Source organism: Rhipicephalus microplus, chromosome 1 (genome assembly GCF_043290135.1).
Source record: "Rhipicephalus microplus isolate Deutch F79 chromosome 1, USDA_Rmic, whole genome shotgun sequence".
In the NCBI taxonomy this organism is placed as follows: domain Eukaryota; kingdom Metazoa; phylum Arthropoda; class Arachnida; order Ixodida; family Ixodidae; genus Rhipicephalus; species Rhipicephalus microplus.
The window spans coordinates 264,663,179-264,681,203 of NC_134700.1; the positions used below are offsets into that span (position 1 = coordinate 264,663,179).

Genomic DNA, 18,025 nt, shown 5'->3' on the forward strand with positions numbered 1-18,025 from the left:
CTGCGTCGTCTGCTCAGCTGCACGCGCGCCTGCACCAAGCCGGCACCGTCAGCGAAGGAGGTGCAGGAAAATTGTGAACCGGTGCTGCACCTCTTCTGCACCTTTCAAAACGAATGGCAGGATTCAGCGGTCGTCAATGCTGCACCGCTGAAACGAATGGTAAGGTGCAGCACCTCGTGAACTGGTTCACGTGGTGCAGGCGAATCGAACGGACCTATGGCTTCAACCATGGAGGCAGGAAATGAAGTTTTAACTAAGTACACTGTACAGTGTTATACGTAAAAACCGGGTTTCAACTCAACACCGTCAACGCGCAAAAAAATTGTTCGAAAAAATGAAATCCGATGGCGGCGGCAATGTTGTGGGCCCGTGTGCTCAGATTTGGGTGCACGTTAAAAAATTCTAGGTGGTCGAAATTTCTGAAGTCCTCCACTACCGCGTCTCTCATAATCATATGGTGGTTTTGAGACGTTAAACTCCACATATCAATCATCAATCGAAAAAACGAAACAGAAATATTTTGTTAAAAAGTGTTCACTAGAGGGCCTCACAATTCCCGTGGTTCCGCTTCCGCCAGCGCTAGGCCTTCCTTTCCTACCAAGCTCTTCGAGGAAGCTTTCACCATGGAGGATGTAAGTTTCAAATCGTCAATAATCTACGGAATCGAGTATTTTTTAAACGCAATTGCTGTCGTGGATGTGACGTGGAGGCCCTACTTTATGCTGAATATTTATTATTTTCATTTCTAGACTCTTGTTGACAGATTTAATTGTGTTGTAGCGGTCGGTCATGGGGGGTTGTTGCCGTAAATTAACGCTTCGGAGAACGAGCTCTTGGTGCTGGTTTAACTCAATGTGTATGAAAAAACTGCTGATGACATGATTGTTTACTTTATACGCAGGAAAACCAGCAAGAGTTGGCCAAGAAGAAGCGTACTTTCCGCAAGTACACTTATCGCGGTGTCGACCTGGACCAACTGCTTGACATGTCCAGGTCAGTAGAGTGCCTTGCCGAATTTTTCTGCGTTTGTGGAAGTGCACAGAACCACTAAAGAAGGCAACGCAACCAAAGCCCAAATATTTACCCTGACCACGGTGTTACCCCGGCTGCCGAGGCGCCTGCACGGTGCAAATGTATCTAATCGAATCGCATTCATGGTGGCTTATAGTATAGAGCTTGTTTCCTATAGCAAGCTAGATTCCAGCTCCGAAGATGCTTTGTTTATTGCAACGTCAACGTCGTGCAGTAGACGCATGTGACGTTGCCTCTTACTATGGAGCCGGCGAGTGGACGAAATGCCATGGCTCGATGCATGCGAAGTCGCTGAAATAGTTTCGTTGCTATACTTTCAGCACGCAGCTGATGGAGCTGATGCACTGCCGTGCAAGGCGGCGTTACTCGCGTGGTCTGAAGCGCAAACCTCTGGCCCTCATCAAGAAGCTTCGACGCGCCAAGAAGGAGTGCGGCCCGCTGGAGAAGCCCGAGGTTGTCAAGACGCACTTGCGTGACATGCTTGTCGTGCCCGAGATGGTCGGCTCCATCGTCGGCGTCTACAACGGCAAGGCTTTCAACCAGGTCGAAATCAAGGTGCGTCAAATTCGAGCGTGCTGCTGAGGCTGCTCTCGATGGCTTTCGTGAAATCGCTACATGTAAGCTTGGCGAATGCTGCTTTGTCAGGAAGAGGCTAAAGTCCAGCTGTATTTATCGTAAAATAGTGGATAAGTTCGTGCGCTTCTGCAGCGTGTGCTGCACCGGTAGCCTAAAAAGCTTATTTCACATAAATGGCAGCGCACTGCTGGCAGTTTTCTTTGTTTTGGTCTTGTTGAAACTATGCGAAGCTACAGTCCACAGTTCTGGGAGCAACTGTCTGTTATAAAACGAGCTTTCAGAGTGTTCGTGCGGTTCAAATCCCGGCTGCGGCGGCTGCATTTCCGATGGAGGTGGAAATGTTCTGGGCCCGTGTACTCAGATTTGGGTGCACGTTAAAGAACCCCAGGTGGTCAAAATTTCCGGAGCCCTCCACTACGGCGTTTCTCATAATCATATGGTGGTTTTGGGACGTTAAACCCCACATATCAATCAGTGTTCGTGCGGTTCCTCTCGGAGAGAGAGCTTTACACTATTTCACAGTGGTGCTTAATGTGACCATGATTAAGACAGTGATTTTTGGCTGAATTGAATGTTGAGAATAGTCAGAGCACAGACGGTGACGAGGATGCTATTGAGAAGCTAGTTGTATTTCATGTCCCCTTGTGCTTTAAGTTTTTCATATTCATTAGTCACTTGACTGCATTCAATGTAGGACAGAGTCGAGATCAAAAAGGCAGTTTTTCCGGTGTGATGTGTTGGTGCAAGTTATTGTAGATTTTAGGAGCATGCAATACAGGAAGTGAAATCAAGCTGAGCAAGCGGCAGAAGTGAATGATTTAAGTAAAGATGTACTCTGCTTTGAAATTGTTCTGCGGCCACAATTCATGTTTCTAGAGACTGGTAACTCGGCGAAACTGTTGCCACGCTTGCTGCATGAGATTTTATTTTGCATCGACAGCCACAAGGCAGCTACTCTCTGCACTTTGAGCCCTTTTGTGATGATTTTGTTCTCACGATGGTCTACCGATAAAAACCTGAGGACATCCTACACTAATCTGATGAAATAGCTGAAAAGCTGAAGACAGCCGCTTTTTGTTTATATCACTAAAGGTTGGTTGGTTTTTCTTGCAGCCTGAAATGATTGGCCACTACCTCGGAGAGTTCAGCATCACCTACAAGCCTGTGAAGCATGGTAGGCCCGGTATTGGTGCTACACATTCTTCTCGCTTCATCCCTCTGAAGTAGACCAATAAACTCGTTCCTCCCATTGTTCGTTCACATCCATTTATGATGATTGTTAAAAACAAATATACACAACATACAGAACCTGTATGTCCCACTAAATTGAAAAGAAAAAAAAAATCATGGAAGGGTGCCGATAGTGTAATAATAGAAGTGGACAATATTGGTATAAAGGCCCTGCAAAACTTTTTGAGCATGTTCGGAAAACGTCCATCGGTAGTTGAGGCTCCCGAGTACATGAGAGCCAAGTAATGTGTTGGCGGGCAAATATCTTCACAACAAGCACTTAGTTTCATCAGGTAGTTTGCTTGGAAAGGAGTAAAAAAATAAATGGCTACCATTATGGGGCTTTACGCCAAACTCTAGGGTTCGGTCATACTGTAGGTGACATGTAAATTTCAATATGAAGTTTAAGTAGCACTGAAATTTAAGAATGTGGCTTTACATGTCATTCCCATCTAGATGTGGCACGTTGCTAGGAATTCAACCCGTACCCTTGTTCATAGCTTCAGAATTGCGTAGCTGCTATATGGTCGGCAACAAAATGCAAGCGTGCTCCACTTGTATGGAGCACACTTTGTTCTACAGTGAAAGCTCTCCTGAGGTAGCAATTGCTAATTTTTGTGGCATTAGTTGTTCGCTGCCGCCGCTAACTGCAATAGCTTGTAATGAGCAAAAATATTCAGGATATGGTTGAATTCAAATGCTGGCCCTTTTTGCATGGCAGCAGAATATGTTTTTGCACAGAGCCTCAACAGAGTTCACAATGGGCTCCAACAAGGCAGCTCTTCCATCTTTTACCGTGCTATGTGCTCTGCACAGGCCCGACTTCTCTTTTGTTTATAATTTGTAAATGTCAAATCGAGGTGAGTGCACTTAATGAGACCATCAAGTGGACTGATCTGATGTGTATATTGCCCCGAAATGTATTTCTAATTTACTAGCAGGTACCGTTTTGCTGGCTAATGGTTTCTTTCTGAACTACTGTGTCACACAATCTGAATAAAAGAGGAGATAATATGAAAGAGTGCAGACCACCAACTGTTTCTTTTATTAGCACCAGAAAGCCAGTGAAGGCAACGTTACACTTGCATCATGTAGAGCCCTTCATTCTCCTTTTGAGTGCTAAACAATGGAACATTCTGATAGGCTTGTGCATATATTTGAACGAATAGTAGGGTATTCCAATTTCGTTTGATTCGTATTTAAATTATCGAATATTTTCAATGAATGAATAGGTGCATATTATTCCAAATGTACCGCCGTGATGGCAAATTCCATTGAGAGAATAGGAGTAGAGGGGCAGGGCTCTGAGGAGTGGGGGGCAGAGCACTGAGAGCAGGGCTGCTCAACCTGCCACTGGAATTCGGCGCGCTCCCGGAGGGCAGGTGAGAAGGTGACGAGTAGGGAGACCATGTGACTGAAACATTCCAAGCCCAGGCATATTCTTTGTGGGGCAGCAGCAGAATACGTGTCAAACCGGTCAGCCACACGCTCCTCATTATTCTAATACCTTGTATGTTTGTGCGACGACGCATTCAGCAGACGTCACCTGTTGTAGCCATCCATACAAAACAGCGGTGTCAAAACAACTACACATGGTTGCTACAATTGCCGCTGCGCTCGCCGGCTGAAGAAAAATTCAGAAGCCGCGACATTCAAGGACCACGTGACTCGTCGTACTGCACCTACTCTGCTTTTCAAGCGAGAGCACTGCAAACTGCTCCTGGCTGCTCTTGGCGCTGCAAAAACACTCTCGCTCTACCAATGGATGACAGTGCTCCTGCACCTGTTCGACCACTGAAACACGGCGGCTCTGAAGAGAGCGCTTTAAGCGTGCTTTTGGGTGCTCCTGCTCTCCCAGTGGAATTTGCCATAAAGAAGTTTTTACGGCAGTGTAGGGGTGCCAAACTGTGAGAGTACTTATCCAGGAGAAATCTACTCTGCTGCGAAGCCACCCTTCAAATTTAAAGGGGCCCTGCAACACTTTTTGAGCACTGTCAGAAAACGCTGATTGATTGATTGATATGTGGGGTTTAACATCCCAAAACCACTATATGATTATGAGAGACGCTGTAGTGGAAGGCTCCAGAAATTTAGACCACCTGGGGTTCTTTAACATGCACCCAAATCTGAGCACACGGACCTACAACATTTCCGCCTCCATCGGAAATGCAGCCGCCGCAGCCGAGATTAGAACCCGCGCCCTGCAGGTCAGCAGCCGAGTACCTTAGCCACTAGACCACCGCGGCGGGGCTGTCAGAAAACGCTGCTCATCGCTAGTGGAGGCTACCGAGGACACGCAAGCCAAAAAAATTGCTCGCTTCTTGCGGCAAACGACTCCACAAGCTCGGAAAGCACGCCAGACGAATTTTCTTTCCCCGTGCTATCCCTCCCTGCTTAGGTTCTCAGCACTTACGTCGGGATGAGAAGAATGAATGCTCTTGCAGCGTGCAACAAATTTTTGCAACTCCGTGCGTACTGGACGAATTCTAAACATTTTTGCGGCGGCGAATTCACGAGGCAATCAGCTTCTTTAGTGAACCCATTCCATAGCTACTTGAAAAAATGCTGCACGGCCCCTTTAAATGAAAATATTACCCTGATATCAATTCATTTTAATAAGCTTAAATGTTTGTTACGGCTTACATGCTCTAAGTATATGAAGGGGGCAGACTGGTCTTTGGGACCAAAAAGACAAAAAGATATCTCTAAGTTTTCACACACCAGGAAGGGGTACTTTTTTTGTAATGTCACTCTAACTGTTCAGATTTTAACATGCAGAACCTGCAAAAAAGTGGGGAACAGACTTTCAGGCTTCTTTATAATTTGCCGGCACCTGTGTTAGAAGCTCTGCTATTAATTTATGAGCACCTTTACGAGGATTCAACACATGCGCTCCACGATTGTAGCTTTTTGAAGAAGCTGTGCGTTTTAAGTTTTTTCCGTTTTTCTCAAAAAAGTAAATTTACGACTGTTCAATTTTGAGGCCTCAATATCTCTGCAGCTAGGGCAGGTACAACAATAATTATTTTCGCAATGCAAACCTGTATGTGTGTTGAATACAAGTGTGGGAGCAGAATTTAGAGCACAAGCCTTTTTAATGAATTACTCATCAAAATTGTAACTTAATTGCAAATGCTTTGAAAATTCATAGTTAATTTTGCTATAAAATAACCAAGAAGGACTAAAAACAACAACAAAAAAGCTCTCACACACTTTGAATCTATAGTTATTAGTCGATGTTTACATATCTTAAATATAACTTAAGAACTTTTTTTCTATGGTGGTCTTAAACAGTAGGGAGTGCACTTAAGTTATCTCAGGAACAAGATGAGTTACAGAAAAACTAATTAAATATTTGAAATCAGCAGAAAAAACTGCATAAACCTGTGCAGTTTGATCAAGATCACTGAAAAAATAAAAAAAAAATGTCTAAGACCAGTCTGCCCCCTTATATGTTAAAATGTTACATAGTTTGGGGATTATGACTCGCATCCTGCCGAAAGTCGAATTCTACTAGAAGTTGTTTTGACTTCCTTTCAACTAAAAAGGCATTTGCGTAGAGGTCCTATTTCAATTTTTAAAAATATTGTGCAGGGTAGTTAGGTCAAGATAAATATGCCCATTTTCTTAATGTTACACATACTATTCAAATTTGATTTGAAATTATTTGACCAAAATCATTATTCACTTCGAACCTGAAATTCACTATTCGCACTAGCCTAAACATTCAGTGCAAGCAGAACACAAGTTGCATTTTGTTTGTTGCAGATGCTCTAACAAACGCTATTATGGAATGAACTGCATTAAAGTGCTTATTTGGGCCGGCTGGAACATGATCAACGAAGCGAAAAAACCGCGTGTGTGTGTGTGCCAGTGCACATTCGATCCTCACCAGGAAATTTGACAAGTGAATGATTGCATAATCACAGTTTTTTTTTCAGATGCATACAAACATAACAAATTCTACTCTTTCATGTCAATCTTCTCCTGTCACTCCTCATCAAGTTTCGTGTGCTATATACAGCCCCATGTATGAAATAAACCATGGTTGTAAGTCAGCGCTTCGTCCATCTCCATCATTTGTCCTGTGTTACGCGTTGCTATTTCGCTTCGTTGGCCATTATGGAACTGCAATATCTTCTTTCAGTTCAAATTTAATGGCTTTAAACTTCATTTTTCATTCTACGAAAGTGTTTAATGCCGTGTTCCACCATGGCTTCACCGATATATTTCCATCACGAATATGTGACAGATTGCAAAGAAAAAAATCTAAAAAAAAATACACCACCTCCCACTAAAAGGAACGATGTGGGGATGCGAAGCAGCACTGGTTTCTCACTTGTGTTTCCACTTGTTTTTCCCATTTGTATCTTTTCATGTATGTTTCACTTTTCTGTGGAGCTGTGTATACATTGTGTACCGCTTAAGATACCCCCCCTCCCATTTATGTGTATTACCGTGTGTGTGCCGCAAAGTGAACACGCAGTGCTGCTAGGAGAGTGCAATGGAGCGAGCACGTGTAGCATTATGCACGAGTGCACAGCTGTGGGGGAAGGATAAACGGGAGAGAAGAAATGAAGGGAAGGCTGCGCTTTGCCACCTCCTTCCACCTCCGTGCACTCATGCGAGTAGAGGAGGGAGAGCTGGCGCATGTTCAGTTGGGGAGCGTATGGTCGCTGAGAGACGGACACAGCTTTGAGCAAAAGCTGCATTGCGCTTAAAGTTACGTCACAGGGCGTCAAACCTATGACCCTTCGCACAGCGACGAGACACCACTTAACCACTGAGCGTACGATCTCCAGATTACTATAGGCAAGCTATTTATATACACCATATAACATTGCCAGTCCTCCGAGCTCGCCAACTTCAGTATGTTTTTGGCATTACTAGCAAGACGGCACGCAAGGAACGCTTTGAAGGTCACTCGTTGCGAGTGCTTCTCTTGGCCATGGTAGCTCATACGTGCACATCTTTCTCTTGATAGGGGCAGTTTGTATGTCTTGCGCTTTCTTCTGGAAGTTTGCACCGAAGTAACAGAAAGGACAAAGGTCACTTCTCTTGCTGCAGCAGCTGCATTGCGATGGAAGCGTGCTGCTCACACATGAAGTAACAACTGTGGCAGTTCGCGCTCGTCCTGTGTGTACTTGTGCATTTGTTTAGTGCGTCCTTCATTGTATTTGAGCAGCGCACTTCAAGTGTCGAGTTGTTACAGCTGTTGCTTTGTGCTCATCCTATCATTTTGCAAGTCCTTTCAGTATAGGCGTATCAGCGGGGGGGGACAAAGGGGGGCTCAAGCCCCTCACTGAGAAAAGTCGGGGGGGGGGGGGGGGGGGCTGAGCCCCCCCCCCCCTTCCACTTTAGACAGCTAGTGGTCACAGTCGACTGCACACAGCAAAAAAGAACAACCAAGGCAGAATTTTCCTTCACCACTAGTAATCACTCAATTATATTGTTAGGAGAAAAAAAACCAAGGCAAAGGTACATTGTAGCGATAATTTTTCAACATTTCAGCAGTGACGATTTTCCTTGAAGGCTTTTTGCGACGCTTTCCGCCCTGTGTAGTAGCACTGCAGAGCAGGCTAGTGTTTAACAGGTGCCCTATTAATTACATCACTTGTTCACGATTTTATACTACTGCAGCTCGCTGATGCAGTTATAGATGGGAACGAACACACTCTTTATGGACTTGTCAAAGCATTTGCTGGTTTGGCAAAGTAATTTTCTTTCATCAAAAAGGATTACCGTCGACGCTGCACTGTCGAAGCTGCTGTGAGCACATGACTGCAACTAATCTTTCTAAATATTTTAATTTTACCGCACTGGAAGCGCCAAGAAAGGTTTCTACTTTAATGTCCGATAAATCTGATCAGCCTTGCTTATGGCAACTTGGAGCGATGGAGCTCCAAGTTGCCAGCTTGCGAAGCCGGGACGAATAAAGCAGTGGACTAGAGCTCAGTGAGAAGCTAAAATAAGTAGATAGAAGTGCTCAAAATACCTTTGGCTCCTCAAGGAGTGCTTTACATTTAAAAACTGAATTATTTTGTGAGCTCTATTTAGTCATAAAAATTTCATTCAATGTTAAAATACTTACTGTTGAGGAGGCCGCCATCAACATAATTGGAGTCATGCCGAAAGTTGTGAGGTAAAGCATAAAAAGCTTCGCGTGTAATTTTATTACATGCATCACACATAACAGACATATACGTGTTGTCCCAGTGCATGCTGCTTAAAACTGACTGCCCTTTTTTACGCTATTGAACAAGTGCTGTGTGTATGAAAAATGACATGAAAGGGTGAGCGCGTCGAAGAAGTTGTCTGCCTCCAATTAAATAAATAAATATATATATATATATATACTGGCTGACAGGTGTAGTAGGTTAGCTCCCTCACTCGCAAAAGAGTTAGTACGCCACTGCCTTTCTGCTTTAGGTGCGCGCTGCAAGTTTCTAGCTGCTTGTCGCTGTTTGTGCGACATTGAAATTTGTTGGTGTAGAATTCATTCCTTCACCCTCATGGCGAAACAATGCAGAATGACTGCTCAATTACTTATGAGAAGACCTGTTTGTGAAGACATGTTGTGAAGACAAAAGACTGCTAACAATTTAAAATATTCCATAATGCATAATTAGAAGGTAGCATGTTCAGGAAGCACGTTTTTTATTGCAAACAACATGTTATGTACAGGAGTGTTATGTACAAATCACAGGACATCAGTAAAAACAGCTAGAGGTGCACAATGAAGCAACATGCAGCTGTATATTTATGACTGGGAAGGACTTCACACCATTCCATCACACTGCATTTATTCTAGGAGTCCAACAAAGCAGATGGCATATGCCTGCTGCATAAGCAGGAAACATAAGAAGCTTTTAGAGCTTCTTATGCTAAATAAGAGCTTCTTCTTCTAAATAGAGCTAAATAGAGCTTCTTCTTCTAAATGTGAACGATGCCATTTTTAAAATGTAAGAACTTGCTGTTTAGTGAATACCAACCACCTAAAACGTAACAGGTGAAAGAAACGCACTCACGACATTTAAATTGTGCAACATCAGGGTGGCAGTAAACTGCTTTTCACCTTTTGAGCAAAGTTCAGCATGACTGAAAAAATGTGCTAGCACTGAATTCTCCATTGCAGAGTTAAATTAACATGCAATAAACTAACTTGAGTGAAAAACTACCGAGCACAAGAAAACACCCAAGACAAGAAAGATACACTAGGGACAAGGAGTACTTGCCTATTGTGCACCTTCCTTGTGTGTAGCATGTTTCTTGTGCTCAGTAATTTTTTATCAGTATGCACCAACTAGACCCTCAAAAAGTCCTACTGAGATCTCATTGAGGCACACAGTTTCTTCACACAATCTCTTCGTCTAATTTTTGAACTTGGCAAAATAAGTTAAGTGCACTTGCCCGTAAAAAACATTGCACTGGATAGCCCTTCATATTAGTTATTAACTGCCTCACATTAAAAGAATGTACATATGCATGCATTATGAATAACTAAATAAAGGCTCAGAAAATTAGAGACTCAAGAAAACTAAACTAGTCTTGAGTAGAGATGATTCTGTGGTTTTGCTGTCGTTATCTTTGTTTAGGCCAAGCACTAGTGTGCTGCCCTATGATGCCACTGGTGTATGGTTTAAAGTGATAAAAAAGCAGCTGTTGAATGTACATGAGGTTATTTTAGGCAGTGACAACGGAGTGGCATCTGTCTTTCACTCTCATCGTACCGCTCAGCTTAGGATACGACATGGTGTCGGAAGTGGGATGATCCTGCAATTCTCACTTGCCATTGTGGCACTCGCCCTGCATTCGACCAGAACAATGGCAGCCCCGCCAGCGGCAGGCATTTTGCCATCGACGCCGTTCAACTTCGACCGGACATTCGACTGGCCAGAATGGATCATGTCATTCGATGATTACTGCTATTCATCAGGCACTTCGGCAAAAAGAACCTCGTGTTTATTCAACTGCCGTTTTTATCACTTCACACCAGTGAAGTCATAGGGCAGCACACTAGTACTTGGCCTGAACAAAGATAACAACACTACGTTTCTCGCTTCCCGTTTTGGCTGAGACAATGTTTTGAAATTTTTATTGGCTATTCCATTTTAATATAGTACTTGTATAAGAGCACTAACACTCTATGATTTTTCAGCGCTTTAACACCACCATATAAATTGCATAAAGAATGCAAGCACAACATGCATTGAGTCGTACTCGTACAAAAGTGTTAAAATAATACATCACGGTTCAGTTTATAGGCACACATGTGCAACAACAATGTACCAGAAACATACAGTGTGATAAAAAAAAGCAACCGGGAAGTGGTGACATATGCACATGGCAAGAATTGTGTGTATATGATGCAAACTAACAAATATAGTGTGTCTTGCCTGTTTGTAAAGTAACAGACAATTGAGTAAATATGAGTTGTACATAGAAACTCGAAAAATATATATGTATACATATGCTCCACAAGGCCCTCAAAAACATTTAAAAACTGTGCCCCACATAGGTAGAACAAGTGTTTGATGTCTATGATCCTGGTACAAAACACCCTTGAAAGCACGACAGATGATAAGCACTTTTATATGGTTGAAACCAAGCACCAATAATAGCTGCCACAGAAACATTTCAAACACTACTACCGCAACACCTATTAACATGACATAATCATCACCGGGTCAGCAGTATACACAGTGAAATGCAGAGATCTTTGTTCCTTATAAGGCATTTTTCCTGACAACTTCAAGGACAGCAAAATGTAAAGGTCTTTGCGTGCACACCTCACTTGCAGGTTTAAAAAAAATGATGGCAAACTTTGACATTTAAAACGCTAATCTCACTTAAACTGACTTTGAAATTTGGTGAGTAGCGGCTTGGGTGCCAGTTTGGTGCTATTCCAAGCAAAAGCAATGACAGCAGTGTTGAATAGTGACAGTCCACTAATATGATGTTTTCCAATTTAGTCCACTGTGAGCGGTTTGGTGATCTTTGAAGCACCAACTATTTAGCGGGGTAGATGCCACTGTGGTGTCATGTACTAAGAAGTTGGCCTTCACTGTACAGGTCTTTGATGACGTTAGCAAATTGCTGTCGTGCAGTATTCCGCTTGAGTTTGAGCGTGTTTGTCACAAGTCCGGAGGCCAGTAAGTCATTTTCTATGTGCAGGTGAACATTCTGAACCTAGCGAAATTGCAGGATACACAATCAAAATAAGGGAACCAGACATTATCTGTAAATCAAGTAAGTCTACAGCCAGCAATGAAATTGAGCAATTAAGAATGAAATGTAAGCTAAAAATTAAGCCCCCTTTAGTATAACGAATCTTTAGTTTGAATATAAACGAATATATATATTTAAACCTAATACAAGCTAAAGTTGTACGAACAAGTTGTGCTACTGTGTTTTAAGATAGCCACTCCGGTGCCTGTGGCCTTGGTAAGCAAGACATGACTGTCGCTGAAAAATATTGGCACCAGCTTTGAATGATCTTGGCAATGTCTGCTTGCACCTAGATTACGTTCAGGTACCTAAGCTCTCAGCAACAAAATTTAGTATTAACACATCTGTTGCATCTTTACAATTATTGTGCCAAATGATAGGCCAATACCCCGAGAGTGTGGGAAATGTATTGGTAAGCATGAGTGAGCCCTGAAAAATTAATTACAGCATGCTTTTAAAAGCTTTTTTCAGTTCCTACTGTACCCTGACGTCACTACATGGTATGAGCAGCACCACTAGGCACGCGCAAGATTTCAAGATCCTTATACGCGTGTCGCTTTTTTAAACCATTCGTTTGCCCTCTGATAAGGGTATATCTTGTATTCGCGTGCAACACAGGTACGCTGGATGACAGTGACCGCACGACACAAGCAGGCGATGGAGAAGGCGCCGCGCAAGCTGTCATTTTTTTGTGTTTTGGTGCTTGATGTCATCTCAACTAGCGAGACTATGCGTGTAGTCACCAGGATTAGTACTGTATCCTGACGTCAAAGTTAGTGTCGATGTTGGTAAGTGCGCTGCGAGAAAATTGACTTTAATATCAAAATAAAATGCTTTATCAGCATTTGCTGAGCGTCACACTTGCTCACAGCCGTCTCTGTATGTAGAAGATTTGTATGGCACAGTAAACTCGCCCTCGAAAAAAAACGTGTCAGTACCCATTTAAAAGAAACAGTAGCAAATAAGAATTAGTCCCTAAGAAAGCTTTGTCAAGTGGACCCCATGTGTGAGTACTATGAGGAAATATGAGATATTGTTTTAAATTGTAACAAGACTTCTTTCACTGTCTCTGTGGCTGCGATTCCACATGGTCATGAACTATTGCGTGTCCAGGATATTGAAAAACACCTATCCAGCCATTTGAGAAGTGGGCCCAATGTAAAGACTACTCAAAAACAGTGCAAAAAGAGAACATGCTATGCAACAACGTATTGTTCGACAACATGTTCACAACTGCAAATATTTTCACCTACAAGAAGCACCTAGGACATCAATGCACCTTCCATCTTCTTTTGGGGAAAGAAAAAAAAATATCTGGAGCCATATTCTGGGTATGTCATTTGTGGAAGCAGTGTTGCTTCATGCAACTCAATTCTTACATGTCGAATGACTGAAACAACTACTTGCCAGTCTTTCCTCAACCATTCCAACAGCCCGCACTAAAATCAAAATTACGGCGATATCTCCAAACTGCCATAGAATAAGGATTCTGAAGTGCCCCAAGATGTCTAGAACATGTATGGGCATGTTTTCGTCAGAGCTATTTGCTTTAATCAGTACTGTAGGTACTGTAATTTTTTATAGTTACGACTACATTGTACTCAAAAAAAAATGTTCACTTATAATGTGCTTCATATCAAATAAAGCTGCAGAGCTGTGTGAGTAGTGCAGTCAGCATGTCTTACAGGACATATTTTAACGCGATAGCGTAAAAGAGGTCGTTTCACAGAAATTCCGGTGTCGGGATCAATGTCGTTGGTTGGGAGCAAAAAATGCAAGATAAATGCAAATTTAAAAAATAAAAAAGTCCAGTTTAGAGGTGAACCGAATCCAGACATTTGGTGAGGCAAGCAGATGTTATACTACAGAGCTACGGTGGTGCAAGTCCCGAAAAAACAACAACAACAAAAAAAAAAAACACTACATAATGTCATGCAGTGCGAGGAGTCTCCTTTATGCATGTATTATTGCGTGGCATAAGCATAAAATGCCACCAGGTGTCAAAGCATGTGAACTGTGCAAATAAGTGGTTGGCTTGAAATCGCACCAATTACAACAGGCACAGGCGTAACTAAACATTATTCCCATCAACAGCATCAAGAAAGTGCACACTTGCACAATTGCAGCTGTTCCTTCATGGACATGTAGTGAGCGCTCTGCCCATTTGCAGAAGGAAGAATTACGGCATAGTGAGCACTTTACAACTGAGCTGGAAGTAGGCATTGTAGGATAGGACAGTGAAGTCAGGCTAGCGAATGAGAAGAGTATGTGAACGGGGCCAAACTACATTATCGCGTTCTATTCTTGGAAGCAAAGCTCAAACATCCTCCAAGTTTTTTTTAGAGTAGTTGTATTTGATTTGTGATACATTCTGCCATAAACTTACTTCATAAAGTCAACTAAAACTTGTTGACACAATGTTACAGCATGTAAAATAATATTCATCAATCTTCGTGCTGTTTTCATTCAATTAACCAGGTTTTGGTCGCAAATACAAGTGGTGCCTTGTGCTCATGGTCACAGAAATGACCATGAGCACAAGCACTCTACTCATTTGGCGAAGTAATGTACAGGGAAAGTTCAGTAGTGCAGCAGGACCTTCCATGCAATAAGTATGCCATAGTGTATTGTGAAATAGAGGTGCGATACATACGACATTTATTGCAACATTGATGCCTTCTGTTCCATATATATAATGCATTATTTTTTTTTGTGTGTGCGCGACTGCAAAAAGTGATAGAAGTTTTGAGCACACTGCTAGCTATGTATAGAAACATGTATGTATGATACGTAAACTGGTAGAAGTGTACGAATATTTCAAAGATTTTGAATAATCAATTGAATAGTGATGTATTCAACGTAGCTGATGTTGCGCCACTTAAGATACAATGGCTTGTTTCCTCATTTATAATGCACTACCTTTGCTGAAACACCCTTAATGCCACATTAGCGTCCCTTAATAACAAATTTATATGCATGTACAATGAGTGCACGCAAGACTGCAATATTATCAGTGCTCCGGTACCATAAATTAATTAAGGTGACCAATTAAACAACATTCATCAAAATTTTCCTTACCTGATGAAGGGAGCTCAAGCCATTTTCTCTGCCAAGCTTCTGCATCTCCTCGAGCAAAGTTTTGCGCACAGTCTGTAGTTTCAATGCAGACAGTACTTGCCAGTTAGAAAAACACTTTGAAGCCTCTGCATAACATTTCTCTCAATAATAGGTCACTAGTACGGCTTTTCTTCCTATGAGCATGACAAAATAGAAGCTCGCAGGTACTTCTTACTTACCAGATTTTGACATATTTCAGGCAAAGGCATTTTCTTGCTGAGACCGCAGGAAGCAGCAAGGTCCCTTAGAGGCTCCTCATGAGGAATAACAATGGCAACACAAAATGACTGCAAATTTAAAATAGAAAAAAAGAAATGCACTAATTATAGCTCACTACTGATGCATGTCTATCTCAATATTCCCTTTCAGCCTTTTAACTTTCTGCTATTATTACAAATTGATTTTTGAGATGGAAAAGCATGTGCTTCGAAACTGTTGCCTCAGTCTGGGACAGCACAACAAAGTTTGCTTGTGGTTATCCTTTCACTATGTAGTGCTGAACACCACCTGTGAAGCATTAATAGAGCAAAAAAAAAAAAATCAGTACCTGTGTTGGACATCCTGTGACGAATATTGTAGCAACATAGTCCATCATGCTGTAGACACTTTCAATCCGATCAGGTGAAATAAACTCTCCCTGAAAAAAAAATGCAAGTAGCTTAGTAATATTTTCTTTGCCAGAAAAATACAATACTGGAATTATTTCTTTATACACGTACTTAATTTGTATTGATGATAAGCAAGAAAAACAAATACAGTACCATGTTATGGTCAAGTGTTAATGGCTAACTTGCTCCACACTCATCGAACAAGTTAACTTGGCCAGCTCATTACCAATAATATCATGAATACACTTGTTTCTGTCGGGAGCGCAACAGAAAAAAATGCAGCCAGTGCGGCAAATCTGTCATCAGATGCATGTGACAGTCATGGAGTGTCAATGCAACATGTGACAGCACAGAGCAAGAAGTATTTAGGAAATGAAAGTCCTGTTAGTAGGGGCATAGGCGGGCAACCAGGTAATGTCATGAATATAACCTGCATCAATGGAGGCCCTTTCACTGGCAGTTCCTTCAGGAGCATGCCTCCAAATGCTCCTGGGCAGCCATGGAGAAAGGCTAGAAGCGTTCATGAGCAGAACACGATGGCGTTCCTGCAAGTTTATGCAAGAAGTCCGTAAAGCCAAAGGTAGCAGAGGTGTTGGTCTGCAGTGACTGAGCAAGAAACGAATGTTGCAGAATGCGCTCTGTGACTGTGGCAGAACAGGAGCAACACATGCAACCAGTTCCCTTGCCAACCAAAATGGCTTCAATTTTTTTCTAACTGCGAGCCGGATGCCGCTGGTATGACGTGGCTCTCCGGCAGTGTGGCATTATCTGGTCGCCGGAAAAAGCGGTGTTGCACCTCGTATATTTTTTGCTCCGAGAGTGACAGTCATTAGGTGTACCCTCATAGAAACTGTCAGTCAATATAAAACATAAAATCACACTCAATTGGTACTGTTATAATGATTTATCAGTATTGCCACAACAAGTGACACCACGACGATCCAATCTTGCTTTAGAGAGCCCAACAGTGGCTAATAATAAAAATGGCAGCATATCCACGGGGTGAATGATGGAGAGTGGGGCGAAGCATCCGTCCATCCATGCGTCTGTCCGTGCATCCATCCGCCCGTCCGTGTGTGCGTATGTCCGCACGCCCATCCGTGCATCCGTCCCTGCGTCCGTCCCTCTGTGCAGCTATCCGTGCGTCTGTCTGTGTGTTCATTCGTCCATCTAGTCAACACTCCAAATACCACCATCTCGCATCTTTTCATCATATATTCCGCATATGGAAGCACTGCCAACCAGCGGACATTCGAAGGACTAAACGAAAGGTGGCACACGCACACTTTCTTATGGCTTGCGCTTCATGCCGACTTCACACCTTTAACCACCTCGAGTTCATGGTATATACTAGTTCACTGTATTCATGGCACTGCGGCCTAACGCTCGCTAAACCTTTCTAAAACCAAGGAGGTTGCGCCCAGCGAGTATAACGTAGCAACCCTTCCTTGTCAGATAGAGCTCAATGTACATGCCAATGGCTGCTAATGGGGAATGAGAGACAGGAGAATTCGGCTTTCAGTTAACGCGCAAGCTGTGAATTTTTTATTGTTCAACAACGCACAGGAGAAATCTCCCACCGGCACCACCTTGCAGGTCAAAACGTAAGACATGTTACGTACTACTACGAGGGACGAACGGGTGCCGCTTTAAGAAGCTTCGCCCCTATAAACTATCACTGACGTTAACGTTAATTTAAAATAGGATTGTTGGGTGTAATGTTCCAATTAGTCTCAGGCTACGAGACACGGCAAAGGGGAGAGCCCTGAGTAATTTCAACCGACTGGAGTTTTTTAACGTGCACTAATGTTGCGCAGTACGCAGGCCTCTAGTGTTTCGCCTCCAAACTGCGACAGCCTTGCCCAGGATTGAAAAAGCATTTCTGGGTCTGCAGCCAAGCACCGTGACGACTGAACGACCGCAACCCTTCTTGAAGGGGCCCTGCAACACTTTCCTAACTAATCGTCTAATGGCTTCATTATAAGAGCTTATTGCGTCGCGAATCGTATGCAGTAAAAATTTTCAGAATTCGTCAGGTTGAGCAGAGTTATGTTAATTTGTGCACGTTTCAAGTGCTCTTTCTTTGTAGCAGTGCGTGCGTCGAAAGTTATGTAGGGAGGGCAATGAAAAGGGGGCAAGGAGACAAGTCCTTTTGTCAGCACGCATCATGAACTTGAGCCCATTTTCTATTTTTAAAACACACGGCTAATTATCAATGAGATCGCGAACGTGTG

General features: G+C 42.8%; 2 protein-coding genes across 2 annotated transcripts in view; one reads left to right on the plus strand and one right to left on the minus strand.

The window, feature by feature from the left end:
* Window positions 1-567: 567 nt before the first annotated feature.
* Window positions 568-2,862, plus strand: LOC142815766 (small ribosomal subunit protein uS19-like). The gene is made up of 4 exons (XM_075894152.1): window positions 568-632; window positions 902-993; window positions 1,353-1,587; window positions 2,722-2,862. Exons 1-4 carry the CDS (start codon window positions 624-626, stop codon window positions 2,833-2,835), a joined length of 450 nt encoding a protein of 149 aa, XP_075750267.1. The 5' UTR covers window positions 568-623; the 3' UTR covers window positions 2,836-2,862.
* Window positions 2,863-11,779: 8,917 nt separating this feature from the next.
* Window positions 11,780-18,025, minus strand: part of LOC142815782 (long-chain-fatty-acid--CoA ligase 5-like) — a 64,535-nt gene continuing 58,289 nt past the window's right edge. The window contains exons 18-21 of the mRNA XM_075894153.1: window positions 15,731-15,820; window positions 15,363-15,470; window positions 15,145-15,216; window positions 11,780-12,027 (exon numbers count right to left, since the gene is read on the minus strand). Coding sequence (XP_075750268.1) covers window positions 11,878-12,027; window positions 15,145-15,216; window positions 15,363-15,470; window positions 15,731-15,820 — 420 coding nt within the window. The 3' untranslated portion in view covers window positions 11,780-11,877. The remainder of the gene's footprint in view (window positions 12,028-15,144; window positions 15,217-15,362; window positions 15,471-15,730; window positions 15,821-18,025) is intronic.

What these genes read in the sequence shown, in the direction of transcription:
- LOC142815766 (XM_075894152.1), top strand. An exon ending in CAACTGCTTGACATGTCCAG is followed by an intron (nt 994 to 1,352) that starts GTCAGTAGAGTG and finishes CTATACTTTCAG; the next exon opens with CACGCAGCTGATGGAGCTGA. An exon ending in TCAACCAGGTCGAAATCAAG is followed by an intron (nt 1,588 to 2,721) that starts GTGCGTCAAATT and finishes TTTTTCTTGCAG; the next exon opens with CCTGAAATGATTGGCCACTA.